Source organism: Salvia hispanica, chromosome 2, assembly GCF_029641045.1.
Source record: "Salvia hispanica isolate PSC_SH4W2 chromosome 2, Shi_PSC_v1, whole genome shotgun sequence".
NCBI classification, from domain to species: domain Eukaryota; kingdom Viridiplantae; phylum Streptophyta; class Magnoliopsida; order Lamiales; family Lamiaceae; genus Salvia; species Salvia hispanica.
Genome location: NC_142693.1, coordinates 40,139,972 through 40,166,356, shown reverse-complemented (window position 1 = coordinate 40,166,356; position 26,385 = coordinate 40,139,972). Strand labels below are relative to the sequence as shown.

Sequence of the window (26,385 nt, the reverse complement as noted above, 5' to 3'; positions counted from 1 at the left end):
AACTACTGAAGTTTCCAATTGACTGTGATTTGCCCTTTGAAATTTTTTATGATCGTTTTGTACTAAAATCTAACATGCCAATTTGATAATTACATCTGATAAATGAACAGATATGTTTGTGTATTAGTTCAAAAGAATCAAAACATACTAATGCATGAATATGTTCAATTCAAACTAATACACCAAATAAAAGATATGTTCACATAATCGTGTAACGAAGGATAATACTATAATAATGCATACTTATTATTTAGTAGTATATGATTGTATAATGTTTGATCTATTATAATAAAATGGGTTACGGACTTCAGGAGGATCTCATTTTGGCTTCATATACATTGGAATTTGGATAACTCTAAATTTCAAATAAAAATTAGGTGAACATGATTTTTTTTTCTTGAAGTCGAAAGTTAGGTGAAAACTTTGCCGTCATAAATAAGTTAGAACGACTTTTAAAATAGAAATCAATCATTAAAGATTCACTAAAGTAAAAACTAAAACCTCTTTTGGTCAACACACCAAATACAACAACGAACAAACAAGAATAGAACTACAACTACATATAATTGTACAACTAGACTTCTATTACAACTAGACTTCTATTACTTCTATTACAACTAGACTTTCTATATGCAAAATAAGCGTTAGTGGCAGTAAAAGATAACAAATCGAAGTGCTCAGTGTCACACAGACAATGACCACCCACGATACAACCTTTTACCGAAGATCTCAATGGAAGGAAATGGTTACAACTGAAGAACCACACGAACACCCTAAGACCACTCAGAGGGCTACAACCAAAGTTGTTATATTCTCTGAACACTTAGAAACGCTCAGAACATCTGAATTTCTATCTGACTTGCGAACCAGAACACTATAGTACGTAGATGGGTGAGGCGGTTTCTATCTGAAGTTACACTACCAAAAAATGTCAGTTTATTGACGAATTAGCGACGGACAATTCGCTACGAATTAACGACGGAATTACCGACGGAAAGTTTTGCGCTAGGAATTACCGACGAAATACTCCGTCGCTAATGTTTTACCTTTTTAAATTAATGTATTTTCCGTCCACAAAACTTTACCGACGGACATTTCCCGACGGAAAATACATTAATTAAAAAAAGGAAAAAGATTAGCGACAGAGTATTCCGTTGGTATCCGTCGGTAAACTGACATTTTTTTGTAGTGTTATAAGAGGGAGCAAATCCTAATACGATTTCTCCAAAAAGCTATATACACTAATAGAATTGGGATAATATTTAATATTACTTAGTAATTTTACTTATTCAACTATGTGGGATGGTTTAAACTATGGACGAAATTATATGGCACCTAACTTCAAGGTTCTAATTGAGTAATTGCATTAATACGTAGAGAAAACTATCTTTACTCCAAAAAGGTTTAGGAAATTTCAACAGATTGCTTTATTATCCTTTTAATGTTAATATTCCCCCGTCTCAAAATATGAGTCACATTTGGTTTGAACATGAATTTTAAGAAATGTAAAGAATAATAGATTGTAAAAGTTAGTTAAATATGTGGTTCACTTTTTAATATTGATTTTATAGTAGACTGTGAGTGAAGTGAGTTAGTAGAATGTGAGACCAACTTACCACTTATGGTAAAAGTGAAATGTGACTCTTATTGTGAGACGAACTAAAATAGTAAAAGTATGACTCTTATTGTGGAAAGTATAATACTCCCTCCGTTCCATAGTAATAGTCTTTTTGTCTTTTGGGTACGTTCCGTAATAATAGAGTCATTTTTAATAAAAGGTAACACATTTTCCACATCACTTTACTCTCTCTTATTTTTTTCTCTCTTCATTTCTCTACTTTTTTCATTTTTTACTTTATTCTCCTTTTACTTGACTCACCTAACGCAATTTTTCTTAATCTTATGTGCTGAAAAGAAGTGCTTCCATTTCAGAGTCTCAAAATAATCATGACCAAATGCTGATTCCATTTGTTCTTTCCTAGAATTTCATTATAACAATAATTCTAATATAGCAGTACCTCCGTTTTCTGATATACTGTATATTGTCCGAAAGCAACGCCAAAGTCGGAAAAATCCAAAAAGAAAATGATTATGGCGGATTCAAGGTTTTATACTTTTATTATAGTATGAATTAATTAGAGTATAAGACGTTGACGTTTTGGTTTGCAAGATAAATTATGATTATTTTATAGTTTCACAAATAAGTTGATATGGTGTGAAATGTGAATTCAAGTTTAATTAAAGTGGAGCCGTATGAATTAATTAGACGTAGACGTTTTAACTTACATGTTAAATTATGATTGTTTTATAGTTACACAAATAAGTCGATATGGTGTCAAATATGAACGCTCTTTGGGAAATTTGGGAGTGTCATGATTACTGATTTATTTTGGATGGTGACAATACAGTATTCAGGGTGAATTTCAACTTAAGAAAATACTCCTGATTAATTATTAAAACCAACCCCGTAATTGATTTAGACTCGCCTTGCAATAGCACAACGTTTTAGACTATCATCGTACCACTTTTTACATCATCTCCTAATAAAAAATTACTTATATTACCGTTTATCTCTTAATCATCTCTTCTCTTAATTATTCATAGATTTCACTATTTAATTTTTTCAATTAGAAATTGTAACTAATTAAAAAATATTTCTTTTAAAATACTTGATTAAAAATACTAAAAAAGACAAATTAAAATCTTAAATATTAAAAATTGAATAATTAAAAAATACATGTCTATAAATTAAAAGTACATGATTTAAATCATAGAAACTAAAAAATTACATAGTGCATAGTTAAAATCCTAAAATTATTCTATCGGCAGTTGTGGAGGTTGCTATAGTGGCACAAACAGCTGGCCGACATTAGGGGAGTCCCAATTGCGCCATGAGAAATTCTTCGTCCATGGTTATATGCTCTGAATTGGAACGACGTCATACGGGCAGTGTCGGCTGTTGACCGCGAATAAGAGAGTCATTAAATTATTATTCGCCCTTGTGGAGGGGGGCGGCTTGGTTTGCCTCGTCCCCTACCTGTCCTAGCCCCTTTCATGGCCTTCATCCCGATCAGACGACGTCGCGCATCGGAGCTCGAGCCCCCTGCATCGACCCGGGCTTACCGGTATGGATTCCAAAAAGTTCGCCCGGCCGTGTCGAGCGTTTTGTGTCTGAAATTAGTCTGTTCGCTCCGTTTTGCCCGTTTCAACTTGTTTTCACTCCAAGTATAAAAGGAAATTCTCATATTTCGAACCCTAACCCCCACACTACCAAATTTAGCAAGAGATCAAGTGATTGAAGAGGATTTGAAGGCAAGGAGTTTCCACTTTCAAGAGATTAAAGGAAAAGATTCCCCAACATCAATTCTGCCTATAGGGAGTTCTTAGTTCCATTTACATCCATGTTTTGCTTTGTTTTCTTTGTATTTCATTTTGTTTTGACTTTGATCATGAGTAGCTAAGTTTCTAATAGGGAGTTGGTGAATTTTGGATAGATTGTATGGATTGATCTTAAGGTGGAATGCTTATCCATCTCATTTTGTTGGTTTTGTTGATTATTGAGCTTTTACTATCTAATTGCTTAGCTACCAATTAGATACATCTTTTGCTTAATTGTTGCCATTGAGAGATGCATGATTAGGATAGATATGTAGTCAACAACTCTGTGCAACTCATGTGATCGAGAGATGCATGTACTAGAGAGAGGGCTTGAGTCCGTTAGGGAGGAGACTCCGACACTAGAGGCCGACCAACGCTTTAGAGCATCCACGATAAGGTGAACATCCCAATAGCCCAGCACAAGGACTAACCAAAATCACCCCATGCCACGACTAAAACCACTACATTGCTACATCACTAGGACTAACCACTGCACAATAATAGCCTAGCACTAGGACTAACCAATAGCCTAGCCAATTAAAAAAATTAACAAATTCACAGATACGAAAATACGAAATTAAAAATTCGACACGAGAATGGACAGAGAAAGTGCAATAATAATTTCATTAAAAAAAATTAACATAGTACAATTAAAAAAAAACAACGATTCAAACAAATTACATTATTGATATCAACAAGCACTCTTCCGCACTCATAACTCTTCAATTATATCTTTTTGGAGTCAAATATGAGCTTCTTGTTATTGAAGATCGACAAATGCGGCGACCCGTTTGGCGTCCCCATGAGGGATCCCCATTCGTACATTGGCCACGTCGTGGCTTGGACCGACAACATCTTCATTGGCTCAATCAGTCAGTTCTGGACCTTCATGTTCGACGATCATGTTGTGCATGATAATACATGCGTACATGACATCAGCAATGCAGTTTTGATCGGAAGGGATCACCTCCTACATAGTATACTAGTACATTTTATTATACACCATTAAGAAGTTGACAAATGGATCTCAATTTATAGAAATACAAGTTATTACATTCAATGTGGATTTTTTTTATGATAAAAAAAATGAGTTGAATTCGATCCAACTTTCCTAATATATCTTAAAATAATAAAATTTAAATTTAACTTTCCCAAATTTCATTAATTTTAAATTAAAATATAATATAAATAAAATAAATAATGGTAATAAAATTTATCGCCATATCATTTTATTAAAATGAATCATCAAAATATTAGTACTATTAATTTACACAAAACTTGTGTCATCGTACATATGGCGTTTTCTAGTGTTTTTTATTTTTATTATATTATTTAAAATATAATATAATATTTGTTTTTCCATTTTCTGTATAGCTCATAAGTATAAATTATTTTATTAATATTCATTCTATTCAACGAATATTATTATTTCAATTAATTTATTTATACATTTAAAACAATTTTTTTAAAGATGGTAATTGCACATTTTTTTATTACTAGACATATGAGCGGTTTCTATAAAAATATAAAAGGGCTAAAATTTCAATATTCTTATATTAATAAAATATGTTTAGTTCTTTATTTTTAATATAATTAACAATAGAATTTGAAAAAAATGAAATTTTATTTTAGATTAGTGTAGTAGTAGATATATTAGGAAAGTTAGAATTGAAGTCCAATTTTTTATTGATAAAGAATATCCACATGAAATGCAATAATTTTTATTTGCATAAAAAGAGATCCATTTGTCAATTTTTAACTAGTGTATTATGAAATGTAGTATACTATGTATGAGGTGATCCCTTCCGAGTTTTGATACCACAGCCGTGTTGGACCCTTCATGCCGCCCATCGAGTCTGGAGAACACCAAATGCTCGCTCCACATCTCTGCGCGCCGCCTCATGTCGTTGTGCAAAGTACATCTTCTTTAGATCTGTTGGGCATCTGATCGTCTTCACAAACATGGGCCACCTAGGGTATCTTATCCGCCAAATAGTAGCACATATCGTGTCGGTTGCCGTTGGCGACGAAACTAATGGCCGGACCAACGTCCATGCACTGCTCGTTGAAAAGGGGCGACGACTGAAAGACGTTGTTCGACCCGGCTAACCCAAAATACGCATGCCAAATCCATAGCCGGCAATCAGCTACGGCTTCGAGGATCATCTTGGGATTCTTGCCTTTGAAGCAGATCGTGTACATCCCTTTCCAGACAGTTGGGCAGTTCTTCTATTCCCAATGCATATAATCTATGCTGCCAACATCCCGGAAAACTCGTGCGCCGACCCGTGCATATCCATTAGAGTCTGGCAAGTAAGACAGAAACAAATTTACTATATATAGAAATGACTCAACTACGAGAGAACTTCCCAAAATAGATGACTCAACTATGAAGGAACGAATGGAGTAATTATTAATAAAATATATTTAATATATTTTTTAAATTATATAATATAAATAATATTCTAAAAACTCAAATAATCTATTTTCATTGATGTTGAAAGTCAGGTATACCGCAAAAGTACGATATACCGAACTTCAGTACAACGTACCAAAAATAAAGTACGATATCGATATGGAATTTTGGTAAGGTAAATATATGTTTTTTTTGCATACCAAATTTACGATAAAGTATATTGTATGATAGTTCTATATCGAAGCTGGTGTGAGATATTCCAAAAAGATACGGAGTATACCACTGAACTTAGTTGGAACAGAGCCCGGAGGGAGTACCAAAAATGCCCTCCCTTATTTTCCCGAATACCTGTACTACCCTTGGCTGCAAATCTGAGATGAAATCCACATCACTCCACACCGCCACCGATATCATTGCTTCTCCAATTCATCGGCGACGAGATCTGTCATTGACGACTGTTTCCCGACCATCTGAAACCAGAAATCGACCAACGCAGCCACCCAATCTCTGTCCTTTACTGTATTCTGGAAATTTCTCGATTTAGGTTTTCTCAGCGAACAAGTGGAAATTCAGATTCACAGTTGGTTTCGTCGTTTTCCGTCGGAACTTGTTGCCTCTGCTTCGCCGCGTTGCGCTGCGCTGCAGTTATCCACTTGAAGTAAGATTTCTTGCTCCAGATTGTTTGGTTTCAGCGTAGGTGAGGTTTCTTCTAAAAATTTGTTGATTCTATATATCATAGAGTTGCGAACATAATTGAGTTAGAAATCATTGCTGAACTTGTTGATTTTTTTTTTAATTTAGAATTCTCTACTATTCTTTCGGATATAGTATGTGTTTAAGAATCACAGACTGAATGTTGGTAGTTTCATTTTGTTGTCTGTGTAGTTAATGAAGCTCCACATTTATCAGATGTAGGAAGAAATAATGAGAAAATGCAAAATTGGATTGGACACCACCGTAGCCATCTTGCTTTCAGAGCTTGGTGCAATGTAGTAGATTAAAATCATCTTTTAGCGCTAGAATAAGCTGATGTGATCCACTATATTCCACTTAGTCTGACCAAAACTTCACCCTATCTTTATGCATCAAACTCTTGTATTTCAAGAGATTGGAGAAGGTGATAATCCTTGGCATGTTTGAAGTAGCTTCCAAAATTTTAGTTCATTTAAGATTATGCGTTAGAGACTATCGCAAGCCAGCCCGAGGCAGAGTGAAAATTACGAGGTTTCAGTCACTTTATGTATATAATAATATACTGAGATGTTTCTTATTTGGATAGTAGTTTATGCATTGAATTTAGATATCAGTGTTTAAAATTTATCTGTCATTTTACCAAATGATTTGATTACTTTGAGATAGATAGGGTCTGTTTTAGTTAAATTGTAACTACTATAACTCCCACTTTATTTGTAGAGTTTAAAATTCAGCAAAGCTTCTGGTCAGAGGCAAAAGGGTCCAAGAAAGCTGAGATTCACTGATTGCCGGATGGCACTGCTTCCATCAAAGGGAGTGGTCGTTTCAGTTCCCACGCTAGTTCTGTCAGCTGCAGCTTTTGCGATCCTCCTATTCTTCTTGCTCTCAGCCAGCTCACCTGCCTCCGTTCCTTGCTCTTGCTCCACCCCGACTGGGGACCACAGCAGTAAGATAAGTGGAGAGCATGTTTCAACCTCAGCTGAGGACATAGATTGGTTGAAGAGTCGTGTCGAAGCGAATGGATTACATATGCAGCAGAACATTCTACGTAAGGGCATAAACCCGCGTACTCGTGAACAGCAGCTCCAGGATCTTCTTCATTTCAAAGGCATATCTCACTATGAAGGAGAAGATGCTAATAACCATACTGCCCTCCCTTGTCCCGGTGAGCTGCTTGTAGAAGAACACCACAGCAATTACGGGGAGCCTTGGGCAGGAGGAAGGGATGTATTTGAATTTCTTGCAGAGTCTGCCCACGTCACACCAAATTCAAAAGTTCTTGAGATCGGGTGTGGCACACTTCGTGTTGGCCTGCATTTCATACGGTACTTAGATCCAGAGCATTACCATTGTCTAGAAAGGGACGAGCTCTCTCTAATGGCTGCACTGCGCTACGAGCTTCCATCACAGGGCTTGCTGTATAAGCGCCCTCTGATTGTAAGAGGCGAAGACATGGATTTCAGTAAGTTTGGTTCTGATACCGTGTACGATTTGATTTATGCTAGTGCTGTTTTCCTCCATATGCCCGACAAGCTCGTCTGGACAGGCCTGGAGCGGTTAGTGGGTCGCCTGAAGCCTCTAGAAGGTCGAATCTTTGTCTCACACAACGTCAAATTCTGCTCTCGATTGGGAGGTGAAGAATGCACAAAAAGGCTGACTAATCTGGGCCTAGAATATAAAGGCAAGCATACACATGATAGTTTGCTCTTCAACCATTATGAGATATGGTTCGAGTTCAGGCGATTTAAGTCTTAATGTAGCACGAGGTATCGATCCCTGATTGTTCTTCCGTCCATGGTGTGAAGCGAGCAGAAAGTCTTGATAATGTACATTACTGCAGATGAAGATAGAACACTATCCAGAGGTTCTGTTGATATTGATCTTTTATTACCCTCCTAATTTTCCAGGTTTTTTGCATTTACGCTTATTCAATTGTATTCTTCAATAGTACTCCCTTCGTTCCGCATTAATGGAGACGTTTCTTTTCGGCATGCTATTTAAGAAAAAATATGTTAAGTGAGTTAAGGAAATGAAAAAGGTAGAGAGATGAAGATAGAATAAAGTAAGTGAGAGCAAAGTAAGTGAAAAGAACCGTGTTAATTTTTACTAAAAGAGGGAAACGACTCAATTATTATGGAGCGCATCAAAATGGCAAAATGACTCCATTAATATGGAACATGGATTAGTATATTTTTACTTTTTTTTAGCCATTACCTCTATTTCATGTTCAAATGAATTTTTCTTTGCGTTGTGTACATAAAGCTTTGGCGAATAAAAATCGATAGATTCTAGTTTTAGATAAATACAATTTCACTGTTTATATTGATATTAAACATGTTACAATTTCTTTAATTATTCTTTGACTATTCTTGATAGAGAATGGTTTCCACTTATATAAAAAAGTTTCCTGCAAAACTCCATTTTTTTTTTTTTTTTTAGTGATTGAATTACGTGATTAGATAGTAGACTAGTAGAGTTATCACTCACAAAGTCACACAACATTGATTGAACTAGTTGTTCTTCACTCTCTTTTTTTGTTCTCATCGAATTTTAAACAATTCTAGAACACAAATATTTACTCGTGTAGGTTTTTTCTTTCTTTTTCTTTTAGTATAAATTGAAGTTGAACGAAATTAATCAAATTATCAAAGTTCAAACATGTTTTCTTAAGAAAATTTTACAGATGTTTGACTTATTTATATCTGCTGAAAGTAGGATTGAGCTGTCACCCATATTTGAGAAACTTCATATTTGAGAGACTTCTGAAAACCTGTGAAAGATACTGGCCAACTAAAATCTTTATTTACTTATTTTCATATAGATTGAGTAAATTCTTAAGCCAAATTATATTCTGAATAATATGTTCACATATAGCACTTTTATACCTTTTGAAGTACCTTTCCACTTGCAAATTTGCTCTTATGAATTTATTTGACAGCTCACAGCGATAATACTTTCAAGACTTGAGATATATTTCTTCTTTTGTTTTATCTAATTGTTTTGGAAATCTCTCCATATGATATGAACTCCACGCAATTACTTGTTGGTTAAACTAATATGGTCTCTATCATTATCTCGCTTTCATCAAATAGAGTATAGCACATTGACCGCGTATTTTTTTTAATAAACTATAGTTACAATTGTTCTTTGGATTGGCATAATTATAAGGAATATTGGTCCCGAAATCACAAACTTTGGCCTAGTTTTGGTATTTTTTACGAATTTGAATTGATCTAAAATATCATAGAATATACATTTTGTGTCAATCTGACACAAATAAGATATTTTTGGCAAAAACTTATTCTAAGTGGACAGCGAAAATATGTATGATAATTTAGACCACTTTTAAAGTTCGTGGCTACTTGGATAAAAAGTCACATAGAAAGTCACGTTCATTTAGTTGTGCCAAGTAGGATAAAAAAAATCAAGTGCATTAGCATATATGATGATTGACCTGCCATGATAACACACAAAATGTAATGTTTGTGATATTTTAAATTAAAATTAGGTCAAAATTCATAATATTAGAGACCAATATCCCTAACAATAATAGTATCAGATGGTATTATCAGAATTTATATAACATAATAATAATTTTTTCTCATCACTCTAATAATAGTAGTAGTATTTTATTTGATCCTCATCACTCTCTCTACATTTACATATATATATACATAGCATATGTTTTGATAAACGGTTAAATTGGGTAATCATGTATATTTATTATTGTAGTGTGTGAAATAAAAACATAGACTCAAGTTTGTATGTAACAAAATGTTTAGAGTTATATCGAAGTTGTGAATTATACTCCATTTAACTTGTTTGTGTGTAATGATACAATGATACAATCTTAAAATAGTACTATGATTCTTTTGCTGTTTTGCATGTTTGAGACTGAAAAGCGATTGACAAGCTCAAAAAGAACGAAAAAGAGCAAAATCAAACTTATTAAATTAAAAAGAACGAAAAAGAGCAAAATCAAACTTTTTAAATTTTAGAATAATTAAATAGCCACGTATGCATTTTTGCTTTTGCTTGTGAACGGAAGAAATTAAGGTGAGTGGTAAAGTCTAAATCCGGAAAGCAATATATAGCAATTTATTACTTTCTCCGTCAAATAAAAGTAGTATGCATTATTTTATTTTTTTAGTCCGTTCCATTAATTAAAGTATGTATTTTCTAATTTTGGAAACTCTTTCTTCTTTATTGAGATGAGCCTTATTTTTCACTAATAATATTTGATTATTTTTTCTTTTATCTCTCGATTACTTTATTAATTGTGAATTAAAATTCATGTCCAAAGTGCATTTTCTTTTGAGGCGGACCTAGTAGTAAATGGTAATGTAAATGAGTATTTGAACTTTTAATTACTCCACGTCCTAATTAAACTACAAACTAAGTAACCGGCCCTTCGGATTCACTTTCCACACAACGAGACTCTTTCATCTTTTGAAGTATATATACGTAAATCATAAAAATCAATGATTCAGATTGAATTTACACTATAAGAGAAAAATGTTTTATATAATCGCTTCTATATAATATGTATGTAGAGGGTGTGATGAAATTAGAATTAATTATTAAATAAGAATAATAAACTAATACCCATCATATTCATATGACTATAATTAGTATACTCCACTTGATATGAATTCTCTATATTTCAGTCATTTATTAAGAAATTCAATTATGGAAGAAATACAGCTAAACCAAAAACCACTAGCTTCTGGAATTGTATTATTGAAAAATAAAATCTTGTTTGGTAAGTTTACAACTTTACCACGAAAACTGATCAAAAAATGACTTGTATAAAAGTCCCTATCCTGCTTGCTCATCAGCACAATATGCATGCAAACTTGACATTACTACAACTACTACTATTAATATACTACATTCTCCCAAACCACACACATACACACACACACACACACAGATGGCTGCCTCAGCCTGGCTACGATTCTTGCTATTGCTGATCACTATTTTACAGCCTCCAATGGTGCAGTCGGAGGTTCGTCGCTACAAATTCAATGTAAGATCGCTGCCTATGTATGCAATTTCTGTTTATCAGAAAGAAAACTGATTTTTTTTGAATGAGCCTTTAATCCATCACACATAGCAAGCAAGCTATAGTGACAAACTTGAAATACCAAAAGTTTTTCCTATGAAAAATATGATGCCCAAATTCGTAGTACTACATTTTTTAGTTCAAATGATTGTCAAAATAATATTGTCACTATAAAAATACTGTAGGTGGTGATGAAAAACTCAACAAAATTATGCTCAAGCAAGCAAGTAGTGACTGTTAACGGACGTTTTCCCGGTCCCAACATCTACGCCAGAGAAGGCGACACGATGTTAATCAAAGTCGTCAACCACGTTACTTATAATATATCTATCCATTGGTGATTTTCTCCTCTATTTTTACTTTAATTTTTTGTTTTTATATTAAGTTAATTGGCTGTAAAATTCCCCCAAGAGCATGTACTTTTATTTCCTTTCTTATTACAATCTTTGAAATTGTTGTCCAAATCCTTACTCAATATCTTTATTGTTTACTGGTGACAGGCACGGAATAAGGCAATTCCGCACAGGGTGGGCCGATGGACCGGCTTACATAACCCAATGCCCGATCCAACCGGGGGAGAGCTACGTGTATAATTTCACAATAAGTGAGCAGCGAGGCACGCTTCTTTGGCACGCGCACATACTATGGCTTAGAGCTACCATTCATGGCGCCATTATTATACTTCCCAAGCATGGCCTGCCTTATCCCTTTCCTAAGCCCCACAAGGAGGAGGTCTTACTACTAGGTAAATTTACAATTCAAATCTCAAAATTTGGACATTTCTGCAAAATTAAATCCAACTATAATTACATATTTACAAAAGGAAGTCCTAATTTATCAATTAACCAAGGCTATAAAACATATGCAGGGGAATGGTGGAAATCAGATGTGGAAGCAGTCATAGATGAAGCCATGGCGTCAGGCAATGCCCCAAACGTTTCCGATGCTCACACGATCAACGGTCATCCTGGTCCCAAGTCCAATTGCCTAGGCAAAGGTGAATTTCACATTTTTTATTTATGTTTCAATTTGAATTTATCAATACTAATATTGGCGATAAATCAAGGAGGATACAATCTAGTGGTTATTCCCTCCAAAACATATCTGCTTCGGATAATCAACGCAGCTCTGAACACGGAGCTCTTCTTCAAAATCGCCGGCCACAATCTCACGGTGGTGGAGGTTGACGCCACCTATGTCAAGCCATTTGCCATCGACACCATATTGCTCGCCCCCGGCCAGACCACCAACGTCCTTCTCACCACCGATCACCTCACTTCAAGGTACTTTATTCAACTCCTTTTAATAGAGTTGTCGAAATTGGGGAGAGATCCAATTTTCAATTTTCCCGCCAAAATTGGATTGCAGGTATCAAATCACGGCCTCCCCTTTCAAGTCCTCTCCGGTCACAATCGACAACTCCACCGCAACCGCCACGTTGATCTACGCCGGAGCCCTAGCCTCCGCCACCACATTCCTCTCCGATCGGCCAGCGCAGAACGCCACGCCGATCGCCGACATCTTCACGCAGTCCCTCCGCGGCCTCAACTCCGCCGCCTACCCGTCCCAAGTCCCCCTCCAGATCGACCACTCCTTACTCTTCACCATCGCCCTCGGCTTCGCCGATTGTCCTAGCTGCGACAACAGCCTCCGCCTCCGCGTGGTGGCGGACATCAACAACGTCACATTCGTGATGCCGCGGATCGCGCTCCTCAACGCTCATTTCTTCGGAATCGGCGGCGTATTCACCGACGATTTCCCCGCGAGGCCGGCGGCGCCGTTCGATTACACCGGAGCGAAGCAGCCGGAGAATATGCGGACGATGAGCGGGACGAGATTGTACAGGCTGGCGTTCAATTCGACGGTGCAGGTGGTGCTGCAGGGCACCAGCATGATTTTTCCGGAAAATCACCCGATCCATTTGCATGGATTCAATTTCTTCGCTGTGGGTAAGGGTTTGGGGAATTTTGACCCGGATTTGGATCCGAAGAGATTCAACCTTGTTGACCCAGTCGAAAGGAATACTATTGCTGTTCCATCTGGTGGATGGGTTGCCATCAGATTTAGAGCTGATAATCCAGGTACTTTTTTTATTTCAAAATTTGTTGGGAAAAAATGCTATTGATTAGATCATGATAAAAATGATGTGATATTTTTAAAATTTGTGTAATATTTTACTAATGTTGTGATGGAATTTGTAGGAGTATGGTTTTTGCATTGCCACTTAGAAGTGCACACATCATGGGGACTTAAGATGGCATTTGTAGTGGACAATGGCAAAGGGCCCAATGAGTCTCTTCTACCACCTCCAAATGATTTGCCCAAATGCTAAAAAATCACCACCCTAATTAGGGTTCTTTGTAGTTTTTTAATTTCCACAAAACTTTTGATTTTTCAATAATACAATTGGTTCTCGGGCCCAAAACGACGAAGGTTGGGTGTGGTCAGTCGATAACGAAGGACCAAGCACCTCGTTTGGGCCGGATTACAAAATGTATGAAGTTTCCTTGTATTTGGTTCGAGTATGTTTGTTATGCTTGTAGTTTGTTGGACATCTGTATACTTACTTGTCCAAAATATACATGTAAATATGTAAAATTCCAAAGGTGTTTGTCAAAGAAATTGAAAGTGTGATGTGAGAATTTTCCGTTTTGATCCAATATTTGTGTGGCAGTTTTTCCTTTATAATTGTGTGGCAGTTTTTCTTTTATAATTGATCTACCTCTTCTGACTCTATCTTTTATGTTTGGGGTTCTGTATTGGGCTTAATTATTTTAATGGACTTGGGCTAATAATGCTTGATTGACTAGTGACAGTTGAGTTATCCAATATTCCTAGGTAAAACGTCCTTACTCAAGTCAGCAGTCCTATAAATACACACTAACGTTGATACTTGTTCGTCTCATGTAAATATAGATAATTAAAATAATACGAGAGTTAAAATAAAATTAGTAAAGTAAGAGAGATCGAGAATGAGTAACTAAAGTAGTGTTAGCGGATATTATGACCCACATTATTAGTACTTCCTCAGTCTCACAATAGAAGTCATTTATAATAAGAATCACATTTCACTTTTACCTTAAATAATAAGTAGTTCTTACATTCCATTAACTCACTTCACTCACATTTTATTATAAAATTAATATAAAAAAGTGGACCCTATATTCCATTAATCTTTCCAAACCACTATTATTTACATTTCTTAGTAGTGTATAAGAGTAATAATTTAGGATAATTTTGATGGAATGCACATATTTTTATGAGACATACAAAAATAGAAAGTACTTATATTTTTATTAGATGGATGAAGTAATTCGGAGATCTACATCGGTTGAGTAAGAGAGCAAATTGAATTGACGGTTTGTTGAGATGGTGCCCAATCCAATTATTTAATTCAAATCATCCCGTAATAATTGGGTGGAGCATAAGCCTCCAGCTGCTATCCAGCTTTAGTCCAGTTCCATACTCATAAATAATCCATCAGGTCATACATCTCTCACATTCATCTATCATCCATTTGGAAGTTGCGATTTAAGCGAGAGAAGACTGAAAATTTTGAAATTTAACCTTGGATTTATCTTGTTAATTATGCCTAGTACTTTAATTACTGCTTTTTACGAGTCGCTAAATCATAAGAATTCTAGTAATCTGAAGGCAACTCTTTATGTTTGTTTGACAACACTCAATTTACTTTGTTCAATTATGTGCAATAATGTATTTGATTGCTTGACAAGATGAAAATGGTATAAGGGGAATCTAGAGAGGATCCAAATATTAGATGATAACACTATAGTCAATATTCCCAAAAAAGTCCAAGAGTCAGGGCTTTTTAGGTTCTTATGAACATTTAGAGTTGCATGTGCTGGGATTTGGTGCCCTTTGCACAGCGGAAGATTTGTACAAAACAAATAAATCAAATATGGATCTATTTGACCGATTATGCGATTAATCAATTCACATGTTAAACAGATAATTGCATGCTAGAACGCAAATAATTCATGCTTAGAAAATATAAATCCTAAACATGCTTTCTATGGTTTAGGGTTACCGATTTGATTCTCCAAAGAATCGTCGATTGCTCGCGCCTTCTCCACATGATGATCTTCAATACTAGACCACGGATCTTCTGACTGGTTCCCGAACTGTATCTCGATATCAGGGTGGACTGATCTTATCAAAATACTAGGACTCGAATAAAAAGAAGACATAAATTCCTCACGGAGGAGAGCTGAAGAATTTTCGAGCTCCTCTACTAATTAGAGAGGGGGACGAAAATTTCATCTAAAATTAATTGTAATTTTGTCTGTCCTTTACTATCCTATTTATATTAAGTTCATATTGGGCCCAGTCAGGGATCTATGGAAGATTTTGGATATGCCCCTCCCCCCCCCCCAATTAGCTTTTTACTAATTAAATTGAACCCACAATTTAATACAAGCTTATATTGGAATATTACGAGCAACCACTACAGAAGTAATACTGCACTCCCCATCCAAATCCGAAATTACAAGTAATCCGGGTTTCCGTTATTTATATTATTTATTTTCCGCGCTTAAGATATAAATGTCCATTAATTAATTGATGTCTGCTATGAACTTAATTAATTAACATCTTATTAATTCCAAGAGTGGACTTAGCAAGAAACACTTATTTATTATTCATAGAGTAAGAAAACTCCAACTGGCCAGTTTCCTGAATAATAAAACCTTGTTCAAGCTCCTCTTGAGGACATTATCAAACGAGACTCACCACGCGCGCGATTCAACATAATAGCAATCCTAGCATCGCTAGATATTAATCACCACTACCCTATATATCAGGATTATTGGGTTGCGAAAAACCCGCACCATTTGATAAGTCAAAGTAGTGCATAATCAATATTGTATGCTCAATGCTAACGTATGTAGATTAAGAAATAGTATTTTATCAAGACCTAGTCTTTCAGTAGATAGCATAAAGACACGTCTTGCTGTAAGATCCATTTAGTGCTATACCACACCAACGTCATCTTATTTCAGAAAGACTTAAAAATAATCGGACTAACATTGCAACCTTTCACGATAGGTAGCCAAAGCCTATCTAGGTTGTGAAATTCTTCTTTCTCTTTTGCAAAGCATTGCATAGAACCGACTGTAGTTACCTTAAAGTGGACGACGCCCACAACCAGTCCACTAAGCAAAAGACTTAGGCTTTGTTTACTTCTTATGCATTTAAATGTTTGTAAAACATCTTATAAATGCACAAGCAAACACAATGTAATAATATATTGATTCTTATTCGTGCGATACTGCTCGAATAATACTGAATCGGGTTAAAAGTGGATTGTAGAGTTTTTCGTATACAAGTAAGATCTATTCGCACGAAACTTGCTCGAAACATGCTTTTCAGTATACCAAACCTAACAGCATGTAGAGTTGTCAACTGGGCCGGGCTAGCCCAGCCCAGCTCGGCCCAGGCCCGGCCTGCTAGTCTAGTACTATCATTCTAGACTAAGGCTTGAAGGAAGGTTCTTGGGTCCAGAGCGAAAGAACGGTGCTCTGATACCACTCTGTCACAACCACAACTCCCTAGTGCTAGTGAACGTAGCTATTTCGCGACTAATATAAACTCATCACTCATGAATTAAGCATAACAGAAACAATTCAACTCAAGGAAATAGTTTCGAAGGCAAATGGGTACATAGTCAAAAGAAAGTCAGAGTGTCAAGACTGAAATCATACATTCCTAGAACATAGTTCTACTGCAGCGGAAGAGTCCAAGACAAAATAGTATGTATGAAGACATACTACTTTGGGCTACCTAACTACTTATTAATGATCATTTCCCAACAACACCTTCGCCTCCTCGTACACGTTCAACCTGCACATTAGAAAAGAAACATGCAGGGCTGAGTATTTGATATACTCAGTGGGCACATTGCCGAAACATAATTTTTGTAAAAAGTTTTGTCAGCCAGTTGAGTGAACACGGGGTTTTAACTTAAAGGGCCCGAGTCACTAAAATTTCTTTTGTTCGTAAAGTTGATTGCGCAATCACATAACATATATACCATATCTGAAACGTATGTGAACCGGGAATGTGGCCACATTCCACGACGGTCACTGGACCGGCCAACTTAAAAGCTAGCTCACGATCCCCATATGTGTACACTAGTCCGAGTAGGCTTTACTTCCCTACTGGGACCCGAATTCGATTAAACATAATTGGCATAGCCAAGCAGATAGGTAATCCATAAAACATAAAGTGGCATGACAAAACATAAATAGCACAATTTTCACATAATCATGCTAAAAGGCAAGTTCACATTTTGGAAGAAATGCCCACCTCGATAGCTTAAGTCTTTTCGGGAAAAATCTTTGACTTGGTCTTAAACGACGTGCGAATACGTCCCTTTAGAAAATAAAATAATACTTAATTAGACTTTAAGAAATCAATTAAGCTTAAACGTGAATGCATCCTAAGTGCGTGCTCATTTATTCTTTCTCTTATTTTTCTAAAAAGTTCTAGGAACCTTAAACATTAATTAGATCGGGAGATTTAATTTATGGTAGAGGTTTAGGAAATAATTCATTACCTCTGGGAGTATTATTTTCCATGTAATTTATTCAAGCATTAAAATAAATCCGAGGTTTATTTTCATCGTCTCGAAATTAATTAGCGACCATCATTTCAAACGAGCCCAAGATTTAAGTTGGTGACTAGTCAACTTAACTTATTCCTTAGCCCAACTTAAAACTAAAAGTAGCCCAACCATTTTAATTAGTTTGGCCCAAACTTATCTCAAAAGATTGGCCCAAATTCTATTATCAAGTATACTCCTTTACCACACTTGATAATCCCCAAATTTCACCTTCCAAAATGAAATCCCTAGACGGAAGAATAGAGAAGCAGCGGCACCTCTCTTCCTCACGCCTCTCTCTTCTGTCACCCTCCTCCGGCGAATCCACGCCGGAGTGACCTCTTCTTTTTTTCCAATTTGAATTTCTCCAAAGCGAGAAGGGCACAACGGCGTCTTCACCTCGCGCCCGATGCTGCTCCGGTCGGCGCCTCCTCTGCGTCGCCGGCAGCGCACAGCGCCTCCTACCTCGTCTCCGACTGCTCGACGAATAGACCCACCGCCGCTCGTCTCCATTCGCCGCTGCCTCCTTCGCGAGGCAGCCACGACACTCGCCGGAGACTCACGTCTGCAGCCTCCGTCTCACGCCCTCCGTCGAGCACTCTCATCCTCGGCGAGTCCAGCAGCACAGAGGAGGCATCGCCTCCTTCTGCCTCTCTCAGCCGTGGCCTGCAGACGCCTCGCGGAGTTTCCGGAGTCCCGCCGGAAGTGAGGAGGAGGCATCGCCTCTCTCTCTCTCCGTGCTACACAGCGGTGCAGCACTGCCATTGTCGCATTTCACAATTGACGCTGCCGAGGCAGCGCCGCTGTCATCCTCTTCTGCAGCGACAGTCACCTCAGCGAGCCGATGTCGCCGAGTTCTGCCTCCCCGTCGGCGCCCCGCCGCCGAACGTTTCGCTCCTTAAGCTAAGTCTATCTTTCTTTCTTTTTTTATTTCTCTTGTTTAAGCTTTCTTGAGTTATCTTGGAGGTGTTTAAACTTGGTGTGGCTATAGAACTATGCTCTTGTTGTTCATGTGCCTTGGTGCTTAGGATTCTTTCATCCTTAAAAGTGGATTCTAAGATAGATTAGCTACATTGGGTTGGAGTAGAGCTACTGAAAATTACTCTATGTCTTTCTACTTAAATTACATGATGATATGAGATGTCATTTGGGAGAGCGGTGGAGGTGTATTACCTCTTGAAGCAGTTGCTTGATTTTCAGCTTCTAAAACTTGGACTCTCTCACTTACTCCCTGATTCCTTGTTGAAATGTTGGGGAAAAAGATGAGCTTGCTTTAGCATCAAGTGTTTGTGATGAGAGGAGGAAAAATGTGTTACCTATGGGGAGTGGGAGTTGCTCTTGCTGCCACTGGTGTTGATACTCCAAGCTCTCAAATTTTTCTCTAACTTTGCTGAATATTTGTGGTGTATGGGGAGGGAGTCAGAGGGCAGTATAGAGTGGTTTATATAGGCGAAGTGTGTGTACTCGTGAGGCTTTAAATGGCTTTTGTATTACTTTGTTCTCTTCTTGCAGCCAAATCCTCCTTTTTAAGATCTTCACTAAGCTTTTAATTAATACATTCGTCTCTTTCTTGAAGCACAATTACTCCCTTCATAATATCACTTGTTTGGACATGCAGGGGTGCAGGTGGTTGCTTGATTCAGGCAGATTTGGTGCAGCTAGAGGGAGACGTTTTGGGTTAGCTACTTGACAAGGAGTTGGTTAAGGGTGAGTTGACACTCCAAGAGAGGCAAGTCTCCAATTTGGCAGCATTGAAAAGTAAACCATATTTGTTTTATCTTAGTATGTCCCTCCTTTCATTTATTGCTTAGCACACAGGTTTGCAGCATTTTACTCCTAAGTCTTTAACAACTGTTGTTTTCTCATTGCAGCTCTTGGTTGGTGCAATGGAAGTGTAGGTGTGTACCTGCCATTTTGGGATCATTTTGACCTCCTTTGATAAAGTAAGGATGTCTTTTTCCCTTGCTTGGTTTGAGGTTGAAAAGGGTACCTTACAATATTTATTAGTTTTGTTTGTTCATTGCAGGTTTGATGGCAGATAAGGGAAAGGGTTTTGAATCTTGGTGATGTGGTCTTGGATCGAGACAAGGCAGTCGGGCTGGCTGCGTGGGCCATCGGGCTGCCCTTCAAGTCATTGGGCCGAAAGAAATCTTGAGTTCGAGAAGAGAGGCCCAACATTTGTATATTTGCATTCTTAAATTCTTTCTCATCAACTTGTGTGTAATTTATTTTGTAACTAGAGAGTAGCTTGATATGTATTCGAATTTTCTAGATCAGCAAAGTAACCTCATATTCTTTCTTGACATTTATTGTATTTAATACATATATACGAAATATGTTATAGTCCGATCGACACTCTTCAATTTAGCAAACAAGCAAAGTCATTGACTAATATTTCTGATTTGAAAGTAATTAGAAGAAACAAACGTTTCTCTGGTTTGACATTAAACGTTAAGAAAAGGTTAATAAAAGAGCGGGTATTACATTCTACCCTCCTTAGCAAAAATTTCGTCCCGAAATTTGCTTGTCACTCAAAAAGTTCTGTGTGCTTTTCCTTCATCTTGTCTTCCAATTTCCACGTATCTTCTTCGTGGCTGTGATGCTTCCACAGAACTTTCTTCATTATAATAGATTTATTCCTCAACTCTTTCTTTTCGATCCAAGATTGCTTAGGCCTTTCTTCATGGCTTAAACTTGGTTCCAACACCATTTCCTGATGAACTACTCATTTGGGGTCGAACACATATTTCCTCAATTGTGACACATGAAAAACAATGTGCACATTTTCGAAGCTCGGTGGTAGCGCCAATCTATACGCCACAGGACCGACTTCTTCTGGAATCTCTTAGGGTTCGATGAAATGCGGCCATAGCTTGGCTTTGACACCGAACCTTGTTATCCCTTTTGATGGGTATACCTTCAGAAAAACTCTATCTTCAGCCTTGAACTGCAGGTCGGTTCTGCGAACATCTGCGTAAGACTTTTGCTTATCTTGAGCTTCTTTGATTCTTTCACGGATCTGACCGACGATCTCTATTATCTTTTCTACAGAATCTGGTTCGAGCATCTCTCTCTCACCGACTTCACCACTAAGGCGGTGTTCTACATTTCTTTCCATACAATGCTTCATATGGGGTCATGTTTATAGTTGCCTGATAACTGTTGCTGTAAGCAAACTCTATAAGCGGTAATGCGGGCTCCCAGCCTCCTCCACGGTCGAGCACTACGGCTCTCAACATATCTTCCAGTGTCTGGATCGTCCCTTCAGACTGTCCATCCGCCTGCAGATGGAACGCAGTATTGAAATTCTATCGGGTGCCCAGGTCTTGCTGCAGGCTTATCCAAAATCCAGAAGTGAATTTTAAATCACGGTCTGAAGTGATTGTCACTGGTACTCCATGTAGGCGTAAGATCTCGTGTACATAGATCTAAGCTAACTTGTCCGATCCGTAAGTGATACGAATTGGTACAAAGTGAGCGCTTTTAGTGAGGTGATCTATAAACACCCAGATGACAGTATTTCCCCGTTGGGACTTTGGCAATCCTGTCATGAAATTCATCGCAATGTGCTCCCATTTCCACTCAGAAATTTCTAGGGGTTGCAATTTCCCATAGGGTCGTTGATGTAGAGTCTTCACTTGTTGACATGCTAGGCATCTTTCTACAAACGGCGCTATGCTCCTCTCCATGTCATCCCACCAAAACTGTTTCTTTATGTCTTGATACATTTTCGTGGTCCCTGGGTGAGCAGTGTAAGGTGTTTCATGCGCTTTACTCCTGATCTCATTTCTGAGTGTCTCGTCATTGGGCACACACAATCTTCCTTCAAAAGTGAGGGCGTTATCCGCCTCTTCGCGGTAACTTGCCTCTTTTCCTGTCCTCACTTTAAGGCAAATTTTCTCCAATGCTTCATCATTCCTTTGAGCCTCAACAATTTTGGCCCTTAAGTCTGGTTCAATCACCAAAGTGGCGATCCTACTTTCCACCGTCTCCGGTGCTCTTACTACTTCCAGTCGCATCTTAGCAAACTCACATACGAGCTCTTCATTCTGTGTGAGGAAGGTGGTCAATAGGGGTGTAGCCTTTCTGCTCAAGGCATCTGCCACTATATTCGTCTTGCCAGGATGGTAATTTATACCAGAGTCATAATCCTTTACTAATTCGAGCCATCGGCGTTGTCGCATGTTCAAATCTTTCTACTCGAAAAAGTATTTGAGGCTCTTGTGGTCCGTGAAGATCTCACATCGATCTCCGTAGAGGTGATTGTTAGGTTTGGTATACTGAAAAGCATGTTTCGAGCAAGTTTCGCTCGAATAGAATCTTGCTTGTATATGTAAAACTCTACAATCCACTTTTAACCCGATTCAGTATTATTCGAGCAGTCTCGCACGAATAGAATCACTATTATTATTACATTGTGTTTGCTTGTGCATTTATAAGATGTTTTACAAACATTTAAATGCATAAGAAGTAAACAAAGTCTAAGTCTTTTGCTTAGTAGACCGGTTGTGGGCGTCGTCCACTTTAAGGTAACACGGTCAGATCTATGCAATGCTTTGCAAAAGAAAAAGAAGAATTTCACAACCTAGATAGGCTTTGGCTACCTATCGTCAAAGGTTGCAATGTCAGTCCGCATATTTCTAAGCCTTACTGAAATAATTTGACATTGGTGTGGTATAGCACTGAACGGATCTAACAGCAAGACGTGTCTTTATGCTATCTACTGAAAGACTAGGTCTTGATAAAATATTATTTCTTAATCTACATATGTTAGCATTGAGCATACGGTATTGATTATGCACTACTTTGACTTATCAAATGGTGCGGGTTTTTCGCAACCCAATAATCCTGATATATTGGGTAGTGGTGATTAATATCTAGCGGTGCTAGGATTGCTATTATGTTGAAACGTGCACGAGGTGAGTCTCGTTTGATAATGTCCTCAAGAGGAGCTCGAACAAGGTTTTATTATTCGGAAAACTGGCCAGTTGGAGTTTTATTACTCTATGAATAATAAATAAATGTTTCTTGCTATGTCCACTCTTGGAATTAATAAGATATTAATTAATTAAGTCCATAGCAGACATTAATTAATTAATGGACATTTATATCTTAAGCGCGGGAAATAAATAATAAAAGTGGAAACCCGGATTACTTGTAATTTCGGATTTGGATGGGGAGAGTTCAATATTACTTCTGTAGTGGCTGCTCGTAATATTCCAATTATAACTTATATTAAATTGTGGGTTCAATTTAATTAGTAAAAAGTAAATTGGATGAGCCCATATCCAAAACCTTCCATAGATCCCTGTCTGGGCCCATAAGGAACTTAATATAAATAGGAGAATAAAGGAGACAGAAATAACACAATTTTTCATTATTGTATTTTTCGAAAATTTCAGCTCCCCAGCTGTAGGAATTTTCGAATTCCACTCCTATTCTCAAAAGGATTTCTTCTGTCTTCTTTATTTAAGTCCTAGTATTCTAGTAAGATCAGCCCACACTGATATTGGAGTACAGTTCGGGAACCAGAGAGAAGATCCGTGGTCTAGTATTGAAGATCATCTCGTGGAGAAGGCGCAAGCAATCGTCGATTCTTTGGAGAATCAAATCGGTAACCTTAAACCGTAGTATTCATGTTTAGGATTTACTTTCTATGAGCATGAATTATTTGCGTTCTAGCATGCAATTATATGTTAAACATGTGAATTGATTAATCGCATAATCGGTCAAATAGATCCTTGTCTGATTTATTTATTTGTACAAGTCTTCCGCTGTGCAAGGGGCACCAAACCCCATCATTTGGTATCAGAGCCAATTTTTGGCTCTGATTATGTGGATTAATTTCATGTTATGTGAATTGCTTGAATGCATGAGTTCTTCGTTTATGTGTTTTATTTACTGTTGAACGAAGAAGCCCAAGGTTCCATGAATGTTGGAGACGTGACTTTTGGAATCTAATTCCTAATATTAGTAATCATAACATAATTATTATGTGGTAATGATTATCTTGACTCCAATGGTTTTGAATAAGTGCATGAACGAATTTTTTTTTTTTTGAATTGTGAGTCAATTCGATCGTCGGTTCGCCTCTCTTGGGCTGAGCGGACGGATGCAGCAGCTTCCACAGCGGCAGCCCAGTACCGGAGTTGATAACGTAGCAGCGCACGGGCTGTCAGAGGCAGCGGCATGGCAGTGGGTGAAACGTTGCAGCGGCGCTGGCGGCTGTAGAGTCGACGATGTCGCAGCAGCAGCGAGCAGCGCCGGTGAGCAACGATTCCAACACTGCAGCAGCGGCCGTGCTCTAAGGCGGTCAGCAACAGCTGCAGTCGACTGCAGCAGCGATCAGCCGTGATCAGCGACGGTGATCGCCCCACAACAGCCGCTGCGAAGCTGGCATCGCAGCAGCGACGACGACGCTGCGGTGAAGTGGGAGTCCGACGGAGAGCTAGATTAGGGTTTACCCTATGCGCGACGCTCGCGCGGGTTTACCCGCGCGACGTCGCATCGCTTCGTCCAGTGACTTCGCTTTCCAAAATTGATTTAGGGTTTCCTAATCTTTGGATTCAATTTTGGAAATATTTCAAGATTAATTTGGAAATAAGATTTGAATATATCTTTTGTAGATTTTATATATTATATAAGATTTGATTTTGTATTAAATCATGGATTAATTATAGATTTTATCCTTATTTTATGGACTTGTAGGGATTTAAATCCTAGATGAATCCTAGTTAAATTTGGATAATGAGAATCTAATATTTATCTATATCCTATGGATTAATGTGGATTTATCCCTTGATAAATCCTAGTTGGATTTAGATAATGATAATATTATTTTATTCTTATCCTATGAGTTTATATGAATTTATTCATAGATAAATTCTAGATGGATTTGGATAGTGATAATATAATATTTTATTCTTATCTTATAGATTTATATGGATTTGTTCCTAGATAAATCTTGGATAGATTTGAATAACTATAATATAATATTATTTAATTCTATGGATTTATATGGATTTACTCCAAGTTAAATCCTAGATGGATTAGGATTAATATTAATATTAATTTATTTTATCCTATGGATTTGAATAGATTTAATTCTATTAAGACAAATCTTAGATGGATCAAAATAAGTATTAATCCAAGTTATCCTTATCATTTGGATGTATGTCCTAGATAGATTAGGATGTTAATGATATATAAGAAAATCCTTAATTAATTGGATTTAGATAAATTTATTTATCTAAGAAATCCTAAGTATTGTTTGATATATTCTGGATGTCTATTCTAAATAGAATTAAGATTTGTATAAATCTTGGTTGATTGGATTTTATTTGTCTTAAGGATTATGATGGAAGTGTTTCTATCTAGTAATATCCTAGTACGATTTAAATAATGATAATCCTAGATCAACGTTATCTTGAATTGTAGGATTTGATTTTATCGAAATAAAATCTAGAATAATCCTAAATGGATTTAGATAGTTAACTCTATCTTGATAAATCCTAAATAAATTTGGATAAACATTATCCATGATAAAACTTAATTATTTAATTGATTCCCCCTTGACTAGATTAAATAATTTTCGATGATTATCATGTGTGTTTAAATGCCATGCATTAAATGGGTTTATCTGTTTATTTGGTGTTTATCTATTTTTAAGTGGATTATCTGCTTTATCTGCTTATGTGATAATTATGCAAAAACCATATAAAAATATCTAAGTGATGATTACAACAAGTGCGTTGTATACGGTCTCCATCGGTTGGACTGCCAAATTTTGTGAAGCTGATTTTCTAATATTATCGCCACCTACAGAGTAGGGACAATAATCCTACGAAAACAGCAAGTTCATAAGGGCGGACTTCTCACATAATAAATAGAATGAACTAGAAAGTGGTTCCCAATATTATTGCCACCTGCAGAGTGGGGACAATAATCCTAAGGAACTGCGAGTTTCAGGGTTCAATCAGAATTTATGAGATAGCTTGATTTTGTTATCAACACATGAACATTGTTATGGGAGTGTGTTGTAGAAATAAAATTCTGTAATGCTAAATCTGATGGTCGTGCTTAGGCAGCATTAGGCGTGTCAACCTCCAGAGGAGGAAGCTATTGATGCGTCGGTGTTGTGACCAGGAAAATTGTCAAAATTTTAATGCGTATTAACCTCCAGAGGAGGATACAATTTATTAATTTTGCTGTTGT

General features: G+C 37.1%; 2 protein-coding genes and 2 long non-coding RNA genes across 7 annotated transcripts; 3 read left to right on the top strand and 1 right to left on the bottom strand.

Moving 5' to 3' along the window:
• Positions 1 to 6,145: 6,145 nt before the first annotated feature.
• On the top strand, positions 6,146 to 8,478 carry LOC125202618 (uncharacterized). Of its 2 annotated transcripts, none has more exons than XM_048101060.2 (2): positions 6,146 to 6,452; positions 7,208 to 8,478. In XM_048101060.2, the coding sequence occupies exon 2, from the start codon at positions 7,280 to 7,282 to the stop codon at positions 8,240 to 8,242; it is 963 nt and encodes a 320-aa protein (XP_047957017.1). In that variant the 5' UTR covers positions 6,146 to 6,452; positions 7,208 to 7,279; the 3' UTR covers positions 8,243 to 8,478. The 2 variants fall into 2 exon arrangements, with proteins under 2 accessions (XP_047957017.1, XP_047957016.1); XM_048101059.2 differs by having other exon boundaries at positions 6,146 to 6,491.
• Positions 8,479 to 11,348: 2,870 nt separating this feature from the next.
• Positions 11,349 to 14,212, top strand: LOC125208653 (laccase-4-like). Of its 3 annotated transcripts, XM_048108317.2 has the most exons (7): positions 11,349 to 11,516; positions 11,738 to 11,889; positions 12,053 to 12,297; positions 12,421 to 12,549; positions 12,619 to 12,835; positions 12,921 to 13,633; positions 13,754 to 14,212. In XM_048108317.2, exons 1-7 carry the CDS (start codon positions 11,421 to 11,423, stop codon positions 13,882 to 13,884), a joined length of 1,683 nt encoding a protein of 560 aa, XP_047964274.1. In that variant the 5' UTR covers positions 11,349 to 11,420; the 3' UTR covers positions 13,885 to 14,212. The 3 variants fall into 3 exon arrangements, with proteins under 3 accessions (XP_047964274.1, XP_047964266.1, XP_088919578.1); XM_048108309.2 differs by having other exon boundaries at positions 12,421 to 12,835; XM_089063452.1 differs by having other exon boundaries at positions 12,053 to 12,549.
• Positions 14,213 to 17,174: 2,962 nt separating this feature from the next.
• LOC148932399 (uncharacterized) lies at positions 17,175 to 17,940 on the bottom strand. Its single transcript, XR_016135044.1, has 2 exons — positions 17,877 to 17,940; positions 17,175 to 17,411 (listed from the first exon to the last, which is right to left on the bottom strand). It is a non-coding gene; the product is annotated as an uncharacterized LOC148932399 (long non-coding RNA).
• Positions 17,941 to 18,429: 489 nt separating this feature from the next.
• Positions 18,430 to 20,518, top strand: LOC148932398 (uncharacterized). Its single transcript, XR_016136030.1, has 3 exons — positions 18,430 to 19,929; positions 20,043 to 20,114; positions 20,198 to 20,518. It is a non-coding gene; the product is annotated as an uncharacterized LOC148932398 (long non-coding RNA).
• The last annotated feature ends 5,867 nt before the right edge of the window (positions 20,519 to 26,385 follow it).